General features: G+C 58.5%; 1 protein-coding gene across 19 annotated transcripts in view; it reads right to left on the reverse strand.

Moving 5' to 3' along the window:
• The window catches only part of GRAMD4 (GRAM domain containing 4), a 153,626-nt gene extending 133,894 nt beyond the window's left edge, over positions 1-19,732 (reverse strand). For 9 of the 19 annotated variants that reach the window (XM_065521721.2, XM_045364224.3, XM_045364219.3 and 6 more), the window contains exon 1: positions 18,175-18,383. In XM_065521721.2, coding sequence (XP_065377793.1) covers positions 18,175-18,203 — 29 coding nt within the window. In that variant the 5' untranslated portion in view covers positions 18,204-18,383. The other 10 variants (XM_065521713.2, XM_074003505.1, XM_074003502.1 and 7 more) reach the window with 5 other exon arrangements.
• Between the last annotated feature and the right edge of the window lie 1,725 nt (positions 19,733-21,457).

The following is a 21,457-nucleotide window of genomic DNA, read 5'->3' on the forward strand; positions in this document are numbered from 1 at the left end:
GTGGCGAATCTCCCCCACGTCCCCACCTGGATTGTTTCAGAACCCTGAGGCGTGGAGACCTGCTGTGTCGCATGGTCTCTATCTGTAGTTAGTTCCCACACCCGCCCTGGCGGGGCATGGTGGCTCACGCCTGTAATCCCAGAACTCTGGGAGGCCAAGGCGGGCAGATCACGAGGTCAGGAGATCGAGACCATCCCGGCTAACACAGTGAAACCCCATCTCTACTAAAAATACAAAAAATTAGCTGGGCATGGTGGCGGGAGCCTGTAGTCCCAGCTACTCAGGAGGCTGAGGCAGGAGAATGGCATGAACCCGTGAGGCGGAGCTTGCAGTGAACCGAGATGGCACCACTGCACTCCAGCCTGGGTGACAGAGCGAGACTCCGTCTCAAAAAAAAAAAAAAGAAAGAAAACATGCCCCTCTTGGGCACCTGCCACTGACTTCACTTCCCCACCCTGCGTCTCCAGGGGAAGGGCACACTCTCCCCCGGGCCACATGTGGGGCTGGGGTGTGGACCGAACTTCCCTACTGCTTTGCCTCAAGACCAGACCACACAGTCCACAGGAGTCGGGCATGGCAGGTACCTCGGTTTCGGAGCACTGCACTCAGAGCAGCAGAAACAAACCTGGTGCAGTCAGAAGGCCCAGGTCCCGATGCACTGGTTACCAGCAGCGGACACAGGCGTGGCAAACCACAGACAACAAGAGTGCTGGCTGGGCTGGAGCCACTCCAAACCACTTCAGAACATGTGGGGCGCCCTTCCCGACCCCCGGCCCCAGCTCCCCGTGCTGCCCCCTCCCCACTGGGCTTGCAGGGCAGCAACCCTCCCCTCCCTCCTAGGAGATGCCAACTCGCCCGGGACCAGGACAGCCCCAGCCTCCATCTCCAGTCCGGCCCCCCTAGCTCCCCAGGGCAGGACAGATGCCAGGGCCAACTGTCCCGAAACCAAGCTCCGCTTTACCCCGGACATCTCTGTACCCGAAGCCTCCTGAAACACCTGCCCCTCCGACCAGAGGTCCCTCACCACCCACACAGGCAATGCCCCTTCCTCTACCAAGGGCCCCACAGAAGGCCAGGAGCCTCCCCCTACCCCAGCCCTCCTCTGGCCGCTGTCCCCACCACCCCACAAATGCCAAGGATCCCTGAACACACCTGGCACCTCACACCCATGTACTTGCATTCCTGCCCTGGCCTAGAATGCTCTTTATCATCACCCACCCCACCCACCCCACCCGCCCACTTCCACCTGTCCTTCCACAAAAACAGGGGCAGGGAGGAGGGGCCCGCCAGGCAGGTATGGCCTGTGGGCAGAGCTACAGCAGGGGACAGTGTGGACTCAGGCAGGGAAGGGAGAGCACAGGACACACAGAGCTGGGGCAGGAGCCGGGCCTGGGGCAGCTGGGGAGGGGCTGGTGGGATGCTGGGTATCAAGGCTTGCTTCTGCTTGATGGTTAGCCCAGAGGGTCCCATTACATTACTAAAAATAATGAAAATATGGCCGGGTGCGGTGGCTCACGCCTATAATCCCAGCACTTTGGAAGGCCAAGGCGGGCGGATCACCTGAGGTCAGGAGTTCAAGACCAGTCTGGCCAACATGGTGAAACCCCGTCTCTATTAAAAAAAAAACAAAAATTAGCCCAGCGTGGAGGTGCACACCTGTAATCCTAGCTACTCAGGAGGCTGAAGCAGGAGAATCACTCGAACCCAGGAGGCAGAGGCTGCAGTAAGCTGAGATCCCACCACTGCACTCCAGCCTGGGTGACTGAGCGAGACTCCATCTCAAAATAATAAATAAAAATAATGAAAATAGACAAAAGAGGACGATGCACAGACCCCCAGTAGCAGCACAGACCCCAGGCCAAGGACGCATCCCATTCTATGCCCCGGAAGCCCAAATGATGAAAAGGGGAAGAAGACTCGGCCCACAAGGCTCCTCCCTTAGAAGGCTGCCCCCACACTGAACGTCGGCTATGGGAAAGACACTTAACGCAACGCTGGCCCACCCCTGCCTGCCCGCCAGGGGACTCTTGGTAGGCCCTGCGGCAGGAGTTGGGGGGGGTGTCCCACCTGCCCTCCCTGTGCGGCAGGCCCAGTGGAGAAGAGGCGCTCAGAGACCACCTGCCAAATGCTCAAGAACAACGTCCCTTTCCACGTCCAGATGCAGAAACTGGGATGTCTCAGAAACACCCCGCCTGCGACAAGGGCCACCGGCAAGGAATCTTCTGCTTAACATGAGCTTCTGGGGAGAAGGAACCAGGCAAGGGAGAATCCCGTGATGCTTCATCAGGCCTCAAAGTCAGAACTTACGACCTTTTAAACGTTTCAGTACGACTTACCTTTCTGCTACTGGTAAAGGGGAAAGGTCTGCAAATCAAATAACAGTAAACAAGGATTCGATGTTACTTAAGCAAACACGTTATTCTCAAGTATTCGAGAACGGTGTGGATAAAACCAATTCCTTTTATGTTTTTGTTCAAATGCTTTCTTTTTTGAAAGCCCGCATGCAGAGTTCTAATTTAGGTTATGTTGGTGAACAAAAATAATCACAATGTGGGGTTTGTCTCTTCTAATTATACAGAATTTAGGACAAAATATTCATGTAAGTGATTCTGGAATACTTTATAAATAGGTCATATAGGCTCTTTTTATTGCCAAAATTCTTGAAACTCAGTGCAGCAGAGTCACTGTCTCCATGTGGAACTGAAAGCAAGGCAGGCAGCCAGCATCCCCTCCACGATGCCGGCCACAAATCAGCCGACGCCGGGGTTTTTAAAGCCCCTCGCGGAGCTGATCACCATACAGGTGGGCCACAGAATTCCGAGACTCTCGGGAGAGAAGTCCTGCTTCTGCAGGCACAGAGGATGTGGTTCCTCCCTGATGCAGTCGGAACAGTGAAAACATTCAGGAGAGAAACGGAATCAAGCCCCTCCCAGCTGTGAATGACTGAGTTCACCACACAGCCACAGTGGGGCTTCCTCACCTTCCTCACCATGACTCAGTGCAAACAACTCACTTCATTCTTTTTTTTTTTTTTTTTGAAACAGGGTCTCCTCCCTCTGTTTCCCCAGGCTGGCTCCAAACGCCTGGGCTCCATGGATCCTTCCTCCTTAGCCTCGCAAAGAGGTGGGACCACAGGCACGCGCCACTGCACCCAGCTCCGCTGTTTTTAATCATACAATTAAGCAGTCAATTATTTAAAAATACACACTTGCGCAACTTAAAAGAACCACACTTATTTGTCAATTAAGTCAGCTGGGCTGGTGGCAGTGGCAGTGGGCCTCATTCCCTGGGGCACTCTGGGGGTGTAACCCTATGGGGACTGTGCCCCATCTGTGGCACCACCTAACCTGAGCCCCAGTGGCCCTGCTGAGCTGGGCCTCAGGATGGGGTCTCAACTCCAGTGACATCAACCAACTCTCCTGGAACGTGCCGTGATGCCCTTGACAGGTGTGAGGACCTGGGGGTGAGAGGGACGGCCTTGCTGCGTGCAGCTTGCAGGCACAGGAGGGGACACACCAGTCCTGGGCTAGGCCCCAATGTCCCATTGATGCCATGGACGCTTTCTGACTGTCCCTGGGCACGGCTAACTGAGGGGTGCGGGGGGTGACCTTTCTGGGGTTTTTTTTTTTTTGAGACAGAGTCTTGCTCTATCACCCAGGCTGGAGTGCAGTGGCTTCATCTCAGCTCACTGCAACCTCTGCCCCCCGAGTTCAAGCGATTCTCATGCCTCAACCTCCGGAGTAGCTGGGATTACAGGCGCCCGCCACCATGCCTGGCTAATTTTTATTTTCAGTAGAGATGGGGTTTTGCCATGTTGGCCAGGCTGGTCTCCAACTCCTGACCTCAGGTGATCCACCTGCCTCGGCCTCCCAAAGTGCTGGGATTCCAGGCATGAGCCACCGTGCCCAGCCCGGGGGTGGCCTTTCTGAGGGGTGCAACCTAGGACTTCAGCAATGTCCGCTGGCCTCTGCCTCATGGAGCTTCAGTAAATTCGTCCAAATGAATTCGGTAAATCTGTCCAAACCAACAAACCCCAATTTTCTGATGCAGCCATAATATAACTTTTTTGAGACAAGGTCTTACTCTGTCGCCCAGGCTGGAGTGCAGGGGTTATCACAGCTCACTGTGGCCTCAATCTCCCAGGCTCAAGCGATCCTCCCACCTCAGCCTCCTAAGGAGCTGGGACTACGACATGCACCACCACACCCAGCTAATGTTTTTTATTTTTAGTAGAGATGGAGTCTCACTATGTTGCCCAGGCTGTTCTCAAACTCCTGAGCTCACGCAGTCCTCCCCCACTCAGCCTCCCAAAGTGCTGGGATTACAGGCATGACACCCAGCCCTGTTAATTTCTGTTTAAGTCCCTGATGAGAGAATTTAAGATAAAGAGAGATTTCACTATCACACACTGGACCCCGTGGCTGAGAGGGGAGCAGCTTCCCACTTTAGGCCATTCCAGGGCTCTTGCCTTCTCTGGCTGTTTTTTGGGGTGTGTTTTTTTTTTCTTTCTTTTTTTTCTTTTGAGACAGAGTCTCGCTCTATCACCCAGGCTGGAGTTGGGCGGCGCCATCTTGGCTTACTGCAATCTCTACCTCCCAGGTTCGTGTGATTCTTGGCCCACAGCCTCCTGAGTAGCTGGGATGACAGCTGCCACCACCATGCTGGCTAATTTTTGTATTTTTAGTAGAAACAGGGTCTCACCATGTTGGCCACGCTGCTCTCGAACTCCTGACCGCAGACAATCCACCTGCCTCGGCCTCCCAAAGTGTTGGGATTACAGGTATGAGCCAGCATGCCCGGCCTCTGGCTGTTTTTAAAAACTAGTAATGTCCATCATCCTTAGCTGTCCTCAGACAACACTGTGGACTCTCCCCCAGTCTCTCTGAGCTCCCCCTCCTCTCACCCATCACGCCCTGGTGGGACCTCTGTTGCTCTCTCCCTCCCCTGTTGACACTCACCTGGGCCCAGCCCGGGTTTCTCCCCTCCCATTCCCCTCCACCAGGCCAGTCACGAGCAACCGGCAGACACTAGCTGACTGAGCGTCCACAGCAGCAGCGCAGGCCTGGTCACACACACAGCGCCCCAGGTCACCTCCTCCCTGGGACAGAGCTCCTGGCCAACCCCAGCCCTCGGGGTTAGTGGAATGCTCACCCATCCCCGGCACCTTCTCAGCTCTCTACCAAGGATCGGCTGGAGGAAGGGCAGTGGGAGAGGTACCCAGCACTCCTGAACCCCACCCACCAGCCATCTTCCCCCAGCTTCCCAATCAAAGCCTCCCACCAAGAGGAGTCAGGCCAAGGGCCATCCATGTGGCCCCAGAGCTATCACGGCCAGACTCCCAGCTCAGCCCCTCTGGATGCAGGAGGCATGCGGCGCACAGGGCTCTCCAGGCAGCCCAGCAGCTGGTGTAGATGTGGGGGCAGGGCTCTGGCCCCCCGAGGCCAAGGCTCTCCCGACCGTCAGGGCTCTGCCCACCCGGGCCAACAGTGGGCATAAATCATCCAGACTCAGGGCTCCCGACCAGGCCAGGACCCATCCTGTAAGGCTGTTGTAGGAGTTACAGGAGACGACAGGGCCTCCCCACCAATACACGCCGCAGAGACTAGGCAGCAAGGAGGGCCAGGCGGGGAGCTGGCTGAAGGGGTAGGGAGAAAGCCGCAGAAAGGGTGTTGACAGGAGGCCTCTCTGAGGGGCTGAGGGAGGGGAGGCAGGCAGGCTGCTGCAGAGCAGGGTGGGGGCCGGGGCCCGAGGTCCAGGCAGCACAGCAGGCCTAAAAGCAGATGCACACAAAGCAGGAGTGGGCTGGGCCGGAAGAGTTAAGGATCCACCCCATGAGGCAGATGAGTGATCTTCTAAAATACTTAAATGAAGCAAACAGAGCGAGACTGGGGGGTAGCCACAGGGCATGGGCCCTGCAGGCAGAACTGGGCACTCGCAGACACCCGCTTACTCATCTGCAGAGCAGGGGCAGCACCGGTCCTTCCAGGGTCACTGCAGGGGTGGCAGCCACCCCCCACATCCCCTGGCCCCAGCAGGTCTTCAGATAATAGGGTCACCCACTCACCTTCTCCCTGGGCAGCCCTCCCCATCCCCACAGACAGCCTGGCCCCACACTGGGCCATCTGCCCTCAGGCCACGTGAGGCACAGCCCTCATACCCAGGACTCCCCCATATCAGAGCTGCCCTCACACCCAGGGCCCCCCCACATATCAGAGCTGCCCCCACACCCAGGACTCCCCCCAAGATCCAGAGCTGCCCCCTTTAACAAGGCTCCAGGGCTTTTGGGAAGGCAGCAGCCAACTGGAGGGACAAGGACACTGGGCCAGGGTCTCCCAACTCTGAAAAGGTCCTCCCTGGAGCACCAGCAGGCCGGGGAATGTCGCCCATCCAGGTCCCCCCGCCGCCCCTGCTTCTCCCATCGGTACTGATGGAGAACCTGCTGCGTACCCAGCCCTCTGCCCAGCGCCACAGTGATGAGCTGTAGTTGCACTGCCAGGGGCCAGCACTTTACACAGGACATCTCAAATGTTTACAAGAACTTTGCTGTCACCAACCTTACCGTGGGAGGGGGTGGGGGGATGCTGGCAGAGGCCGGGTCACCAGCCCCAGGCCCCACAGCTATGACAGGACCTGGGAAGAAAGGCTTCGGCTCCAGCCCAGCCTGGGCCACATCCAGGCTCTGCCCAGCCCGGACTGATGCCAGTGTCACAGGCCCTCCCGAGACCTGCGTCAGGAGAGCCTGAGGACCCCGGGGATGGAGAGGCGAGGCTGGGGCTCCTGGATCAGGCCAGGGAAGGAGGATGGACGAAAGGGTGGGCACTCCTCAGCTCCAGGAACACTGGTCACCCCTGCCCCCCAACCAGGAACATCTTCAGATCGCTCATTCTCCAAAGGCAGCTGATGGCTAAGACTGTGAGGGACCGGGGTGGGGCCTTTTAAAAGCTTAGAAGGTGGCTGGCCAGAGGCCACAGCTCCCCTTTTGCCCTCTAGAGTGGTTTGACCCACTTCGCAGATCCCAATATGAACGGCACTCACCCAGGGCGGGTGCTCCAACAAGCCAGCCGGGTCTGCCCCGCATCCGCAGAGCTCAGCAGGCCTGCCACCTCCCTGCCCTTGCATGGTGCTGCCTGGAGGGACGTAAGAGGGACAGGCAGGCAGGGACGGAGTTGTGCTGACCTCAGCTCTGCCCCTGCTGCCCCACCGGCTCCTCACCCATCGGGTTGTGGGGGACACTGGGCAGTCACCGGGGTTACTTGGCTTCTCCCATGCTCCTAGGGTCTGACAGCAGACGGGGTGGCTGGGGGTGAGCCCCCAGGGTCCTCCCACCCTGAGTCACAGCTCTAGATGTCAGGTTTAGAGAGAGACTCTGGGACAGAGCCCCTGAAGGCAGCTCCATAGGGCTCCATCAGGGCTGGGGCTGTCCCAGAGTCTCTCTCTAATCCTGACATCTAGAGCCAAGTAGATACCACCCACTCCCGCCCCGCCTGTGCCCCTCCTGACCAGGCCCTGGCCCCCTGAACCCTCAGGCCTTTTGCCATCCTGTGATGTGAGTGCATCTGCCCAGACAGGGAGAATCAGGAGCCCTGTACCATCTTCCCGCGGCCCCGACCCGACGCCCAGGCTTCTGGCGCACACACCTGTTTCACTTCCTCTCCACTAAACATCTGCCACCTCCACTGCTGGGCAGGTCAGGCTCCAGGAGCCAGCAACGACCACCAGTCAATTCCACCTGTTTCAACCCTACCTCAGGCCCATACCTCTGGGTCCCTCCCTCCTGAGCTGGGGTTGGCTGAGTGTGCCTGCCTAGGCTCCTCCCACAGGACAGGACAGGACGGAGCCTCGCCCACTGACCCCATCCAGCCCACTGGCCCTCTGCCCTGGCCTGGGCTGCCTGCCAGGCACGCTGCTGGGAGAGGCCCTCCCCCTCAAGCCTTTATCAGACCCTGACTATCCCCCTAGTTGGAAGAGAAGGGCTACAGAAACCAAGCAGTGGACACGAACCTGGGCACTGAAGCCGGAATGGGACCCCAAAGGTCTCCACCTCCCAGAGCTGATGGCCCGGTGTCCGCCTCCCAGAGCTGATGGCCCGGTGTCACTCCGGACGGCTGGGCTTTTGGAACAGTCTTCCCTTCCTATCCCCACACACTTAAACCTGACAGTTTCACTTCTTGGGTGGAGAACTTGTGAAATGACTCACACACCTTGCTGCGGTCCAGCAGTGGTTGGGGACACAACGTCACCTTCTACTCTGGGGCCCCAGATCACTGGCTCATCACAGCCTCGTGGGCACACATGCTCCACAGACCACAGGGGCCTCCACTCTTGCGGGGTCCACTCCTGCTGTCAGTTGTGCGTTCTCTCAGGGCAGGGCATAATCCACTTTGTCAGGGTTCCGTGGCAAACAAGAGCCACTAGGCACAGAGTGGGCTGAGAAAGCATGCAAAGAAGTACGCGATCATCAGCACGGGCTTTGTCCAGCACCAGGGGCTAGTTACGGTCCCGTTCTTCCCGGGTGAGAGGCTGGGTTCTGGGACACTGACACAGTGTGGGTGTTGCTTCAGACTTTTCAACGCCAAACTCCCTACCCAGGGGCCAAGGTCTACACACACCTTCCTACCTCTGCCCATCTAGGTCCAAGTGCCCCCGGAGCTGCAGGGCCTCAGCTCCCTCTTCATCAGCTGCAGGGCAGGAAGACAGAGGACCCTGTAGGCCATCACTGCTCAGGCCAGGCTCACCCCAGGGCCACTTTCCCCAGCAGACAGGTAGGGGTTCCCCCCAGCTCATGTCCCAGCAGGGGCAGCAGCCAGTTGCCCTGGGCAGCTGAGACTCCACCAGCAATTCAGCCACGCCAGAGCTCTGGGTGCAGTGGGATACCTGGCTCCTTTGTCTGACCCCTGAAGGCCCTCGTCTCTGTGCTATAGGGCTAGGCCTGCCCGTGACCCCCACGTTTCCCCAACCCTATGGAATGTGTCTAAGGAAGCAGGTGGAATTGGCCTGGCTCCCTCAGTCTGGGGCCTAGAGCAGAGCCTGGGGAACCAGGGCTGCCCTGGGCTGGGGAGCGGAGGGGAAATAGAGGAGGGGACAGAGCTCCACCGGGCCAGCGTCACCCAGCAAATGCCTCTGACCATTGCACCAGACTAAGCCAGCCCACAAATCTCAACCTGGAAAGCAGGGAAGAACCAATGGGGCCCAGCGAGTACAGGGGTGGGGCACGCAGGGCGGTGGGGAGGAGCCAGGGCGAGCAGGGAGACAAGGTCAGCGGGAAGGCAGGAGGCTGGCCCCAGGTAGGGGCATAGGCAGGCGAGGGGACCACCCCCTAAGCTGCATTCCCAGGAATGCCAGCATCCCCCGCCCAGGGAAGCCCTGGCTCCTCGGGCTCTGCTCTAGGCCCCAGACTCGGGGAGCCAGGCCAATTCCACCTGCTTCCTTAGACACACTCCATGGGGTTAGGGAAATGTGGGGGTCATGGGAGGGCCTAGCCCCATAGCACAGAGATGAGGGCCTTCAGGGGGCGGACAGAGGAGCCAGGTATCCCACTGCACCCAACACGTGGCTGGAACCCCAGTCCTGGCCCCAAAGGAGCTGCAGGGACATGCTGGTTGGGTCTCCGGGAGCCCTGCACAGAGGCTGGCCTTTAACAAGCTGACCTGAGAGGCCGGTCCCAAGCCGTCCCCACTCCTACGTCCTCAAACTCCTGTGCCCCTCCCTCACGGCTCCAGGGAGCCCTCCTTGTCGCTCCCTCCCCGGCACAGACTCTCTTTACCTTTCCACCTCGCAGAAGCTCCCTCCCACCATGTGTGCCCTGAAGGTGGAAGCATCACTCAGGTGCCCAGGACAGGTGATAAGAAGCCAGAACTCCTCGTGGGACCACGAACACAAGAGTAAAAGTCGTGTATTCCAGGCAAGGGCCTTGGGGTGCTGTGACTGGAGACTTCCTAGATCTAGGGCCGCAGTTAACCCAACATTAAGAAAACAAGACAGGCAGCTGGGCGCAGTGGCTCATGCCTGTAATCCCAGCACTGTGGGAGGCCGAGGCAGGTGGATCACCTGAGGTCGGGAGTTTGAGACCAGCCTGACCAACATGGAGAAACCCCATCTCTACTAAAAATACAAAATTACCTGGGCATTGTGGTGCGTGCCTATAATCCCAGCTACTTGGGAGGCTGAGGCAGGAGAATCACTTGAACCTGGCAGGTGGAGGTTGCAATAAGCTGCGATCGCACCATTGCACTCCAGCCTGGGCAACAAGAGCGAAACTCCATCCCCCAAAAAAAAAAAAAAATGCTCCACTCAGATCCCAAAAATGCTGCCTGGAAAACACCACCGACAAACCAGCAGACGGGGAGTGACTGCCTGATTCTCTGTCTTCCCAAAACTTCTGCAAGAGACTGACGCAGTCCTGCATGAAAGACGCTTAACAGAAAGGCCAGCAGATGCGGCTCTGTAGATCTTTTCAAAGGCCGTCCCCTGCCAGGGTGGCAAGTTCAGGGGCGGAGAGGGGACAGACCTGGCCAGGATGGAGTCGGAGATTTGTCTGAGCTCTAAAGCGTCCCGCCGGCAGCCTTTCTCCTCCTTGCCCGAGGAGGCCAGACTCCGGGATGCATTCTAAATCAGTCCCACTTTCACGTCTCAAAGCAATGCCAAGCCAGTGCCTGTCCCTGCGGGGCCAGGCTGACTAAGCACAGCAGGGAAGTCCCTGGTTCTTCTGCAGCCTCCCTCCCCTCTTCCCTCTAAGTCATGGAACCACGCTGGGAAGGCGGCGGCCCCTCCCCAGCCCCAGCCAGCCAGCCATGCTGCGACAGCCAAGGGATCGGGAACTGTTTCCCGAGGGGTCCCACTAACGACTCCAGTCCCACTATGCAGACACACCGGGATAAAGTAGACGGGTGGCAAGCGGTGGGAGTCTGGCTTCCTGCTGCTTGAATAGACACGAATTGATCAGCAAGAAAGAAGACGAGAAAGATCCACGTAGGAATCGGATCAGAGTTCATCAGCAGCACAAACGCACGCTTCACTCGATACAGGTACAGGAGGCTACACACGGACACAGGCAGAGACATGTACATACCCGTGCGTCAGCTCACGCGTGCTTTTCCTTGCTGTCAGCTGAGAGGGCCTAGAAGCAATGACACCCCAGTACCGACAAGCGCACCTGCTACCTGGATCTTGGTTTCCGATTCCACCCTCCAACAAAAGGAAACCCGGGCTCCCTGGAGAAGGGGCTGACTCTAAGCCTGGGCAGGGAATGGACAAGCTGAGCCTGGAGCATCTCGTAGGGCCAGAAATGAGGAAGGACTCACACCACCCACCGTGAAGGGGTACGTCCAGGGGGCCCGACAGCCAGCACTGGAACAAGTGAGCAAACAAAATAACGGCATTTCGCAGAGACCCAGCGGATTAAATGAGTATCCACGAACCCACACGGATAAGTAAACAGCTGCATAAACTGATAAATGAGGAGAAGAGACAGACCCCCCTGCAGAAGACGGCCACATCAGTGACGCAGTCACTCCGCCCTCAAGGAGGCGGGCGTGACTCCTCAGCCCTTAAGTGTGGCTGGCTGTAGTGACCTCCTCCCACAGGCAACAGTACTGGAGGAAGGAAACCCAAGAACTGCTATGAAGATGCCTGAGAAACACACCTCAGCCGGGTGGCCAAGCCAGCACCAGCAGCCGCGGGCCACATCGACGGTGTGCGCCTGGCGTGATTCGGTAAGAGGGTACCGCGCCTCTGCGGTCTTCCTCCCGCTAAGCCGGCGCCCCGGTCTCACCACGAGAAACGCATCCAAATTCCAACAGAGGAATTCCAATTGTCCAAACAGACAAATTCCAATGGATGGAGATCCCACAACATACCTACTATTTCTTAAGACTGTCAGAGTTATCAAAACTAAGAAAACTCTGAGAAGCCGTCACGGCAAAGAGGAGCTTACAGAGACACGACAGCTAGATGTCATCTGGGACCCGAGATGCAGTCTTGGAACAGAAAAAGGACATTAGGTAAAAGCTAATGTATCTGAACAAACTATGTACTTTGGCTAATGATAATGTATCAGTATCAGTCCCTGGATTGTTACAAACCTATCACACTAATGTGAGATGCTAATCACCCAACAAACTGCAATGGTTGGTAGGGATAATTTGGAAACTCTGGATTATCTCTGCAATTTTTCTATAAATCTAAAACAGTTTTTAAAAAATAGAGTTGGCTGGGTGCATGGTGACTCACACCTATAATCCCAGCACTTTGGGAGGCCGAGGCGGGTGGATCACCTGAGATCGTGAATTCGAGATCAGCCTGACCAACATGGTGAAACCCCGTCTCTACTAAAAATACAAAATTAGCCAGGTGTGGTGGTGCACGCCTGTAATCCCAGCTACTCAGGAGGCTGAGGCAGGAGAATCACTTGAACCTGGCAGGCAGAGGTTGCAGTGCTGACATCGTGCCATTGCACTTCAGCCTGGGCAACAAGAGCGAAACTCCATCTCAAAAAAAACAGGAGAGAGAGAGAGAGAGAGAGACAAAGAGAGAGAGAGAGAAAGGTGGTGGCCAGGGGCGGGGAGGAAGGGTCCAGGGAGTGCCTAAAGTATCTAGAAGGCCCAGGTTCCTATTTGGGTTTCAACTGTGGTGATGGTTGCATAACTTGGTGAATGTACTAAAAGTCCGTGAACTGTGCACTTTAAATGAGTGTGTTGTATGGTGTGTGAATTACACCTCAATAAAGATGCTGACAAACACACCTCAGCCAGGTGGCCAAGGTCAACAACAAGAGTGGGGAACAAACAACTTCACTCCCAGCCTGGCCCCTGGCCCTACCTCATTCCACAGCCCAGCTCAGCCCCAAGCCAGGGTCCCAGGATATCAGGCACCATGAAGCGCCACTCCAGGTCACTGGACATGAGCAGAGACCCCTAACTTCAGGAGCCCACCTTCTAGAAGGGAAGCATGGTAAACAGTAGACAAACCAGAACCTCCAGAAGAGGAGAGCGGTGACAGCAGAGGCATGGCTGGGGCATTCACAGGCCTCCCTGGCGAGGGGACGTGGAGCAGAGAGGTCCCAGGAATGGCCCGCAGGGGAACCGACCAAGAGAGGCTGAGTCATTTCCTGGACCCTCCTAACTGCTCGCTGCCCAGCATTCAGCTTCTCCCACTACAGCTTCTCGGGAGTTTGGTAGCACGGGTTCCCGAGCAGTCTCTTGTCCCTCCTGTTCCCCAGGGACAAGTAACAATTCACCCAGCACAGAGCTTCACAGTTGCCCAGCACCCCCACGCTCTGCCTCCTCGGACCTCACTTCACAGAGGGCACTGCCTCGGCCACTGCCAAGTGCATCCCAGAAGCCCTCGCTGCTCGACCACCCATGGCCTCCCCACCCAGCCCCACCCAGCCCCAGCCAAGGCCCCACCCAGTCCCAGCCAAGGCCCCAGCCTGCTCCTCAGCAGACCTGCTTCCTCTAGGGAACTGGCAGCCAGGTCTCTCCACCCACCTGGGCCTCCCTGTGGGAGGTGGTGCAGACACAGCCACCTCAGGCCAGAGCCAGCTCTCAAGCTCTGGCTTCTATACCCTAGGCCAAGGCCCTCATTTACAAGTGACCAAACCGAGGCCCAGAGAGGTTAGGTGTCTTGCCCAAGAACACACAGCAGCAAGATCAAGCATGCTCTCCACCCAATCCCTTCGCATATGGGGCTTGGGTTAAAAGCACCGCCCATCGGTCCAAACCCACCTCCACCACACAGCAACCTGTGGCCCTGGGCAAGCTGCTGAACGGTTCTGTGCCAGGGCTTCCTCCTGTGTGAAATGCAGCTAACAAGAGCACCTACTGCCAGCTGTTACGAAAATAAATCGTGTATCACGCTTAGAGGGCTGTCTGGCCCCGAGCAGGACATGCTATCCACATGTTGCTATTTACTGCATGTTTGACAGCAAAGAGAAAAGTCTCATCACGACTTTAAGTTTATTGCTGATACTTCTCTCACAAAATCCCTCTTAGAAGAGGATTATTTGGAAGGCAGAAAGGCTGCAATGTTTATGAGCATAGCCTTCAGAGCAAATCCCAGCTCTGCTCAGGAACAAACTGGGGACTCAGGCAAGCTGCACTGCCTCCCTGTGCCTCAGTTTCCTCATCTGTAAAATGGGGTGAAGTTGTATGCTCTGAGGGCTTTGTTGAGACGATTCGCGTAAAACACTCAGCGCAGGCCTGCTGTGCAGAATGAGTGATTTCTATTACTATTACCAATGTTTTTGATAGACCGGTACTTCCTGCCTTTCCTGTGTAACCACAGGGGACTTGAATCACAGGGTTTAAACATAATCACAACCCTAGGTTATAACTCAAACGCCAAACAATCGGAACAGTAGCCCTGCAGACGGGACTGTCATTAGCGGCGAATTACCAGCCCAAAGTGTCCGCCCAGGCCTCTGCCACATGCCGAGACACCAAACGCAAAACAACAGGGTTTTCTCCAATTAGGGAAACACGCGTTTTCTTTTCTCTTTTTTTCCTTTTTCTTTTTTTTTTTTTTTTTTTGAGACGTAGTTTCGCTCTTGTTGCCCAGGCTGGACTGCAATGGAGAGATCTCGGCTCACCACAACCTCCGCCTCCCAGGTTCAAGCAATTCTCCTGCCTCAGCCTCCAGAGTAGCTGGGATGACAGACATGGCTAATTTTTTGTATTTTTAGTAAACACAGGAGCTTCTCCATGTTGGTCAGGCTGGTCTCGAATTCCCGACCTCAGGTGATCCGCCCGCCTCAGCCTCCCAAAGTGCTGGGATTACAGGTGGGAGCCACTGCGCCCGGCAAAACCCATATTCTCTTGCGCCATCTCCGTCTCTAAGAGAGTCTGAGTGACCTGCCTTTAAGTTCTCAAGTTAAACTATTACATTTCCCCAGCAGCCAAGGGCTCCAAGCAGGTGACAGGCTGGCCTGGGCCCCACCCGCTGGGCTGGGTTAGGCCTGTGACACTCTGTTCACATAACTGTCCCCTTGGGAGATCCAGGCCTCCTCCTAGACCCCCCAGCCACACCTGACGGTGGAGGACTTGAACTTTTACTTCTTTACAAGCAGTATTTTCAGACCATTGCTGTGCCACCAAAAGCCAAAGAAAAGGTTTCTAAACCCACCATGGTGCCAAAGAGACCCCAAGCCAGCCTGCAGGATGCCCAAACCAGAGGCCTTCGAAAGCACTGTGAGTGGTCCACTTGGCCTCGGAGGCGACCAGCAGACGACCATCTCCAAGCCAGGCAAGAGACGCTGCTTCCCAGCGAGCACCTCTGCCTTCCGCCTGTTACTCACTAAGCCCGGCCACAGCTTCTCTCCCTCAATTCACTGCCAAATTCTGTCAGAGCAGGGATGCTCTGCCACATACCCCAACACTGTCTCTGCTGCCCCGGGCTTCCTGCAGAGATGGTCTCCTTTCCCCTAAAGAGGCCAGGCAGCAGCCTCTTGGGCCGCCTTGCAGGGAAGGAGGCCGGAACTCAGGCAGGGGGTGACCATGCCACCCAGCCAGCCCCTGGCGTCTTCCCTCCCAGCCAGCACACGCCCACACCAACAGGAGTTCTGTAAATACCCCCACTGTGGCCACTAGGCAGGAGCCCCCAAACCTGACACACAGGCCCACATACGGGGAAGCCTCCCCAGCTCCCCGAGAAGGGGCAGCCTCCTAAAATGAGCCCCTGACCGGAGCCCCATCATGACAGGACTGGAACCCCACTGTCAAACAAAGCCCAGTAGATTTGGCTACCGGAGAGAAATACCCAAACAGAGAAACATGGCGAGCTGGAAGCAGGCTTCATGTGGCCCCCAGGGAGGGGAGGGGGTACACGGATGGCACAATCACTAACACGGATCACACCATGGGACCATCGGGGCCCCAGGTTCTCCAATAAAAGGGTTGTCACCAGGACCCATGGGGTGCTGCTGTTTCTGTAACATCTATAACATTACTCTGACACTCTTTCCAAAGAGAAAACAGGCTTCAGGCTGGCAGCCCTCCCTGACAGCAAAGGCTCACTAGACTCCAAAACCACTTGGTTTTCATTGAGCCTGAACCACTGTTCTATTCTACAGCAGAAACGGTGATTCAGGAAAACCGGCTCTGATTCTCCTCCCTCGTTTTCTAGTTAGTGAAGGTGAAGCCGCAGAGAGCAGAGAGCAAAGGTTACCTGATGCCAGCGCAGGGCTCCACAGATAAGAGGAGGGTACCAAGGGGAGGGCCTGGAAGGCCAGTGGCTTGGAGAGAGACCACCTGGTTCTTTCCTGGTGAAGGGTCCTCCACCTCCCTCAGCAGGAGACCCAGAATAAACAGCCTTTCAGGGCCATATGGAAGCACACCACAGCTCTGAGCCTTTCCCGTGCAGTTTCCAGGAAACGGCTCTCCAGAGTGCAAGACAGATCACAGGACAGGCCCAACCTGCCCCCGGGCTGCACGGCTGGGACAGCCGCACCCCACACATCAGCCACAGGGGCAGCTGAGAGGAAAGAGCAACAGAGCAGAGAGCTGGTGGCCCACTGAGACCCCAGGTGCCTAACTTCCCAGGCTCCAGGACCAAGCTGCATCTCCCTGTGAGCCCAGCTATGGGGCTTGGAGGTCCCTGCCCTGGGACCACAAAGTGCTGCAGACGGGTCCACACCGCCACCAAGGCAGGAGGAAGGCGAGACAGTCAGGGCCCCTCTCCTGGGCCAGGCAGGGGTCTTCGGAGGGGTCTGCAGCAGGAAGGAGGGTCAGGGTTACTGAGGTAACTCATCTGGGGAGTCCCAGCTAACAAGAGGGGAACGTGGTTTCACCCCAGCACGGGGCAGGGGCAGCCACTGAACACGCTCCCTGGCCAGACTGTGTATCCCCAAATGGGCCGACACAAAAGTCAGGCAGACAGACTTCAGACTTCAGGCTCAGCCACAGGGCCCGGGACAGAGGCCATGACTGACCTCCTAAACCCATTCTGAACCCCGACCCAGGGCGAGCCCAGCCTGAGGGAGGCCCACATCACCTCACTCGATCCTCTTACCTGCCCCTGCCCACTTGCTAGTGAGGAAACTGAGGTCCAGGAGGCTCACTACCTTGCCCAAGGTCACAGAGCAGGAGGGTGAGGGAGGCAAGTCCCAGACTCCTCTCTGGAGCGCTGCCCTGGACTTCTGAGGCAACAGAACCCTGACTCCGACCTCCCTCCCAGGCCCAGCCCCAAAGCCAGCCCCAGGGCAGGGGTGCACTGGGCTAGGACTCAGGCACCTCCTTTTTGATGTGTAGGAGAGACACCTCTGAATTTTCTCCCTAACCCACACAAGGCAGGCAAGAAGGGAACCCCCATATTGCAAAAAGGTCTCCCCCAAATCGAACCTTTCCTACTTCAGGAGATGCAGGGTTGGCAACAGTCGAAAAAGTGGACTTGGCTCTGGGGGGTCACACTCAGGTCCCCGGCCCCGGGGCACTGCTGCACCTTCTGCCACACAGCCCACAGGGCAGGGGCACCAGCCCACCCGGCTGGGGACAAACTGGCTCTCCTCCCTCCCTTGTCCAGGGCCTGGCAGGGGTGCACGCCCTGCTCTGGACATGTGGGGCCTCAGGCCGGGGTTGCCACACTGCATCCCACGTTCTAGTAGGCGCACGGGCCTGGGCTCCAGCCAAGGTGCCAGCCCGCCCCAGCAGAGCCCCATGAGCTCAACATCCCGAACAAAGAGAGAGGAGACAGAGCAGAAAGTGGGGTGCACGGAGGGGGCAAGCGCCCACAACTTTTTGGCGAGGTCGTCTGTAGGAAAGCAGGGGCTGGGGCGCCCTCCTCCTCTCCCGTCCCACCCGGGAGTGGGTCGGCAGGACGACATTGGCGGGCCCGGGCCGATCCCGTCCCCCTCCAGTGGCCCAGCGTCAGTGACACCGGTCCGGCGACCCCCACCCCAGTCCGGGCCCCGCAACCCCGGGATGCCCTCGTCTCCCCCGGCCGACGGGCAGAACCCGGACCTGCCGCCGACGGTGCCCGCGGGGGGCGGCCGTGACGCGCGGGACCCGGGGGCGTGTGCGGGGCGCGCCCGCGCAGAGCCCTGCTCGGAGGGTCTGAGGCTCGGGCCCCGGCGGCTGCAGGGAGAGCACGGCCGAGTGCGCCGGGTCGCGGGCCGCCCGCCCAGAAGGGAGCGTGGTCGCGGGGCAACCAGGTCGGGATGGGTGGGTGTCCGCGGGCGCCGCTTACCCTGAGCGGAGATCGGGGCCAACTCTCATCCACCCGCCGCGGCGCCCTCCTCGCCGGCCGCCCGGCCGCGCTACACCTACCGCCCGCCCGGGAGCCCAGCGGCGCCGGGGAGCCGGGAGGAGGCGGCCCCGCGGGTCCCGGCCACGAGCGCGGAGGCGGCGGCGGCGGCGGCGCCAGGTCGCGCGCTCGCGTCCCGCTGCGCGGAGTCTGCGCGCCCCCGGCCCCGTTGCGCAGCCGCCGCCCCGCCCCGCGCCGCGCCTTAAAGGGGCCGCGCCCCGCGCACCGCCCCCGCCCCGCGGCCGACTCGGGTTCCGCGGGGGCGCGCCTGCCCTGGTGGGTCCGCGCGCGCGAGCTCGGTCACGAGGCGCTGCCTTTGTTTGGGTGGCCACGTGCGCCCCCGCCGCTCGCACCCACGCGCACGCGCGGGCACCGCCGGCCACGGCCACGCCGTCCCCGCGCTTGCCACGGCGGACGCCACGGGCTCAGCCGCGCACGAGCACGCACGCTGCTGTGGCCTCGCCCGCGCCCCGCGGGACCGCCCGCAGCTCCGGAGATGGGTCAGGGACTGCGCTGGCTGCCGGGGGAGACCCGCGTCCCGGGAGGAAATGCCTTTCCGCGACGGCCACGCGGGGCCGGGCTTGTAGCCTGCGCTGGACAGGACGCAGTACGAACCCCGCTAAACTCGCGCCAGTACCTGGTGCGCCCACCCCAGGGTGCCCGGGGTGCTGTCTGTCCCCCAGGATCCGGACCTCTGGGCCCACCCTTTCTCCGAATCTCACCCACACCGCTGCATCTCCCCAGGCACTACCTGCGGGGCAGAACATCAGTAGAGGGGACCCACTCTAAGCACACCTGTCCCCGGGTTCCGGACCCTGCAGAAGAAACCACCCACCACCCCGCTTTAAGGCTGTCTAGCTCACAGGAGAGTGCTCAGTGAAGGGGCAGAGGGGATCGCCCTGCAGAACCCTAGGTTTAGGAGACCCGCTTTAGCGTCTTACCCAGGAGGATGGTTGCGGGGAGCTGGGGTGGGAGGGTGGAGGAGAACCAGAGTGGAGAAAATACACAAGGCCTGGAAGCTGTTTTTGCCCAGCCCTCTCTGCCTCCCCCTCCCCAGGCTGGGTCCTCTGTGCTCTGCCCTGCCCTTCCTGTGTCTCTTGCCTGCCCCAGTGCCCTGCCCTCAACTCACTGACCTTGGGAGTCCTACAGGCATCTCCAACCTTTCAATCCAAAGATTCCAGACCTGGATCCGCCCTCCCCACTTCCTCAAGGGCCCCAGCTCAAGTGAACCTGAAGCTCCTTGGGGCAAGATTCAGGGCCTCTCTTTGATCCTCCTCCAGGTCCAGCCCTGGTGGACCTGGGTTAGAGGCGGGCACTCAGGTGAGCTGTACTTCTCCAAGGCTCAGGTTCCTGTCTGCAGAACTGCAGGACCCAGTGATTTCAGGGTAAAGGATCCAGCGCTTCCGCAAGGGCTGTCCAGCCCACAAGGGCTGTCCTGTGCCTCCGCAGGCAGCATGGGGTGCGATGGCGTGCTGTCTGCAGGACGGTCTCTTCCTAGGATGGCGGAGATGACTCATTTGTGCCCAGAGCCCCCATCCAGCACAGGGCCTGACCATCAGACCTCTCTGGCTCCCCCTCCCCGCTGCCCAACCCCGCCAGGCTTTCCTGCCTTATCTCTGTCCTCCAGGGAAACAGGACTTGTTTTTCCCAAACACAAGCTCTACTTTCCTGCCTCAGCTCCCTGTTCTGGCCATATCCTCCCAGGGGTACCTGCCCTACACTAACTCTACCCAGCCTGCCAGGCCTAGCTCCAGAGCTCCCCACTCCAGGAAGCTCTCCTGAGCCAGCCTGTTCAGAAATGATCCCAGACTCCCACCTGCCAAGGCTCTGGGGTAGGGCGGGGACCCTTAGGGCACCTCCTGCCCCAGCACCGTGACCATATTTTAATCATTTCCATTGTTGACTGTGCTCCTTCCTGCCTCCTCTCTCCACTCTCCCGATAGCCCAGGTGAGCTGTTCCTGGGAGCAAAGGCCCAGAGCTTTCCTGTGCAAGTCTCTCGCTGCTGTCCCCACATCTCAAGACCTTGGCCAGGCTATGTGTCATTGTCAGGGTCATTTTGTACACAAATGACTCAGTCAAGCTCCAAAGGCAACCTGTTTGTGCAGGTGCAGCAGTGGCAGTCTCTCTGCCAGCAGGACACCTGCTCCTTATCACTTCTCATCTCTGAACCTCTCTGCTTCTCCCTGTGGAGACAAAGGCTCCGTCCTCAGAGCAGCAATCCCAAAGAGAGACCCCCTCCGGCCCCGCACCCTTCCAGCAAGTCTCCTGGAAGGATTCTCATCAGCCCCACTTGGTCATGTGTCACGTTTGAGCCAAGGGGACTGTGGGGGTGGAGGCCAGGGTGCTGTGACCAGCAGTGCCATCTGAACCGCTGGGGCTGGGGCAGGAAGTGCCCCAACAGAAAAGGGGCTGCAGCAGACAGCGTGGCACAGAGCAAGCGCCCGAGGAATGTTCATTTCGTGAACAGCCAGGATTAGGAGTGAGCAGGCAGGAGCCCAAGGGAAACCAGATGACAGCGCCCAGCATGCCTAGCCCCTCACATCCAGCCCACACTCCAGACATTTGCTGGGTGCCCAGTCCCTGCTCGGTAGGGGGGCAAAATTGGTGCGGTGCAGAGAGTCAGACAGATCCCCTGGCTGGTGAACAGGCATGGACCACACACCCCACAAAGGGCGACACTTGATGTTGCGTGGTGCCCACCACCCTGCTCCGTGGCTCTTCACAGCCATCCTATTAGCCCATTTACAGAGCAGCATTTATGGCTGAATTGTGTCCCCCCAAAAATTCATCTGTTGAAGTCCTAACTCCCATACCTCCCCATGTGACTGCATTTGGAGATAGCATCCTTAAAGAGGCAATGAAGGTAAATGAGGCCCTCAGGGTGGGCCCGAACCCAACAGCACACATGTCTTCATAAGAGGAGAAGATGGGGACATGGACACACGCAGAGGGGGGATCGCGTGAGGACCCGGAGAGAAGGCAGCATCTACTCTCCCAGGAGTGAGGCGCAGGAGGAACCAGCCCTGCAGACACATTGATCTCAGACTTTCAGCCTCTGGAAGAATGAGGAAATGAATCTCTGTTGTGTAAGCTGCCTGTCTGTGGTGTTGGTTACACCAGCTGTAGCAAACTCATATAAGGGCACAGGCTCAGAGTGGCCGCCAGACCCTGAGGGTCACATAGCTGGTGATGGCAAGGCCACCGCCGGCTCCCCCCTCCTCTGCT

Source organism: Macaca fascicularis, chromosome 10 (assembly GCF_037993035.2).
Source record: "Macaca fascicularis isolate 582-1 chromosome 10, T2T-MFA8v1.1".
Lineage (NCBI taxonomy): Eukaryota > Metazoa > Chordata > Mammalia > Primates > Cercopithecidae > Macaca > Macaca fascicularis.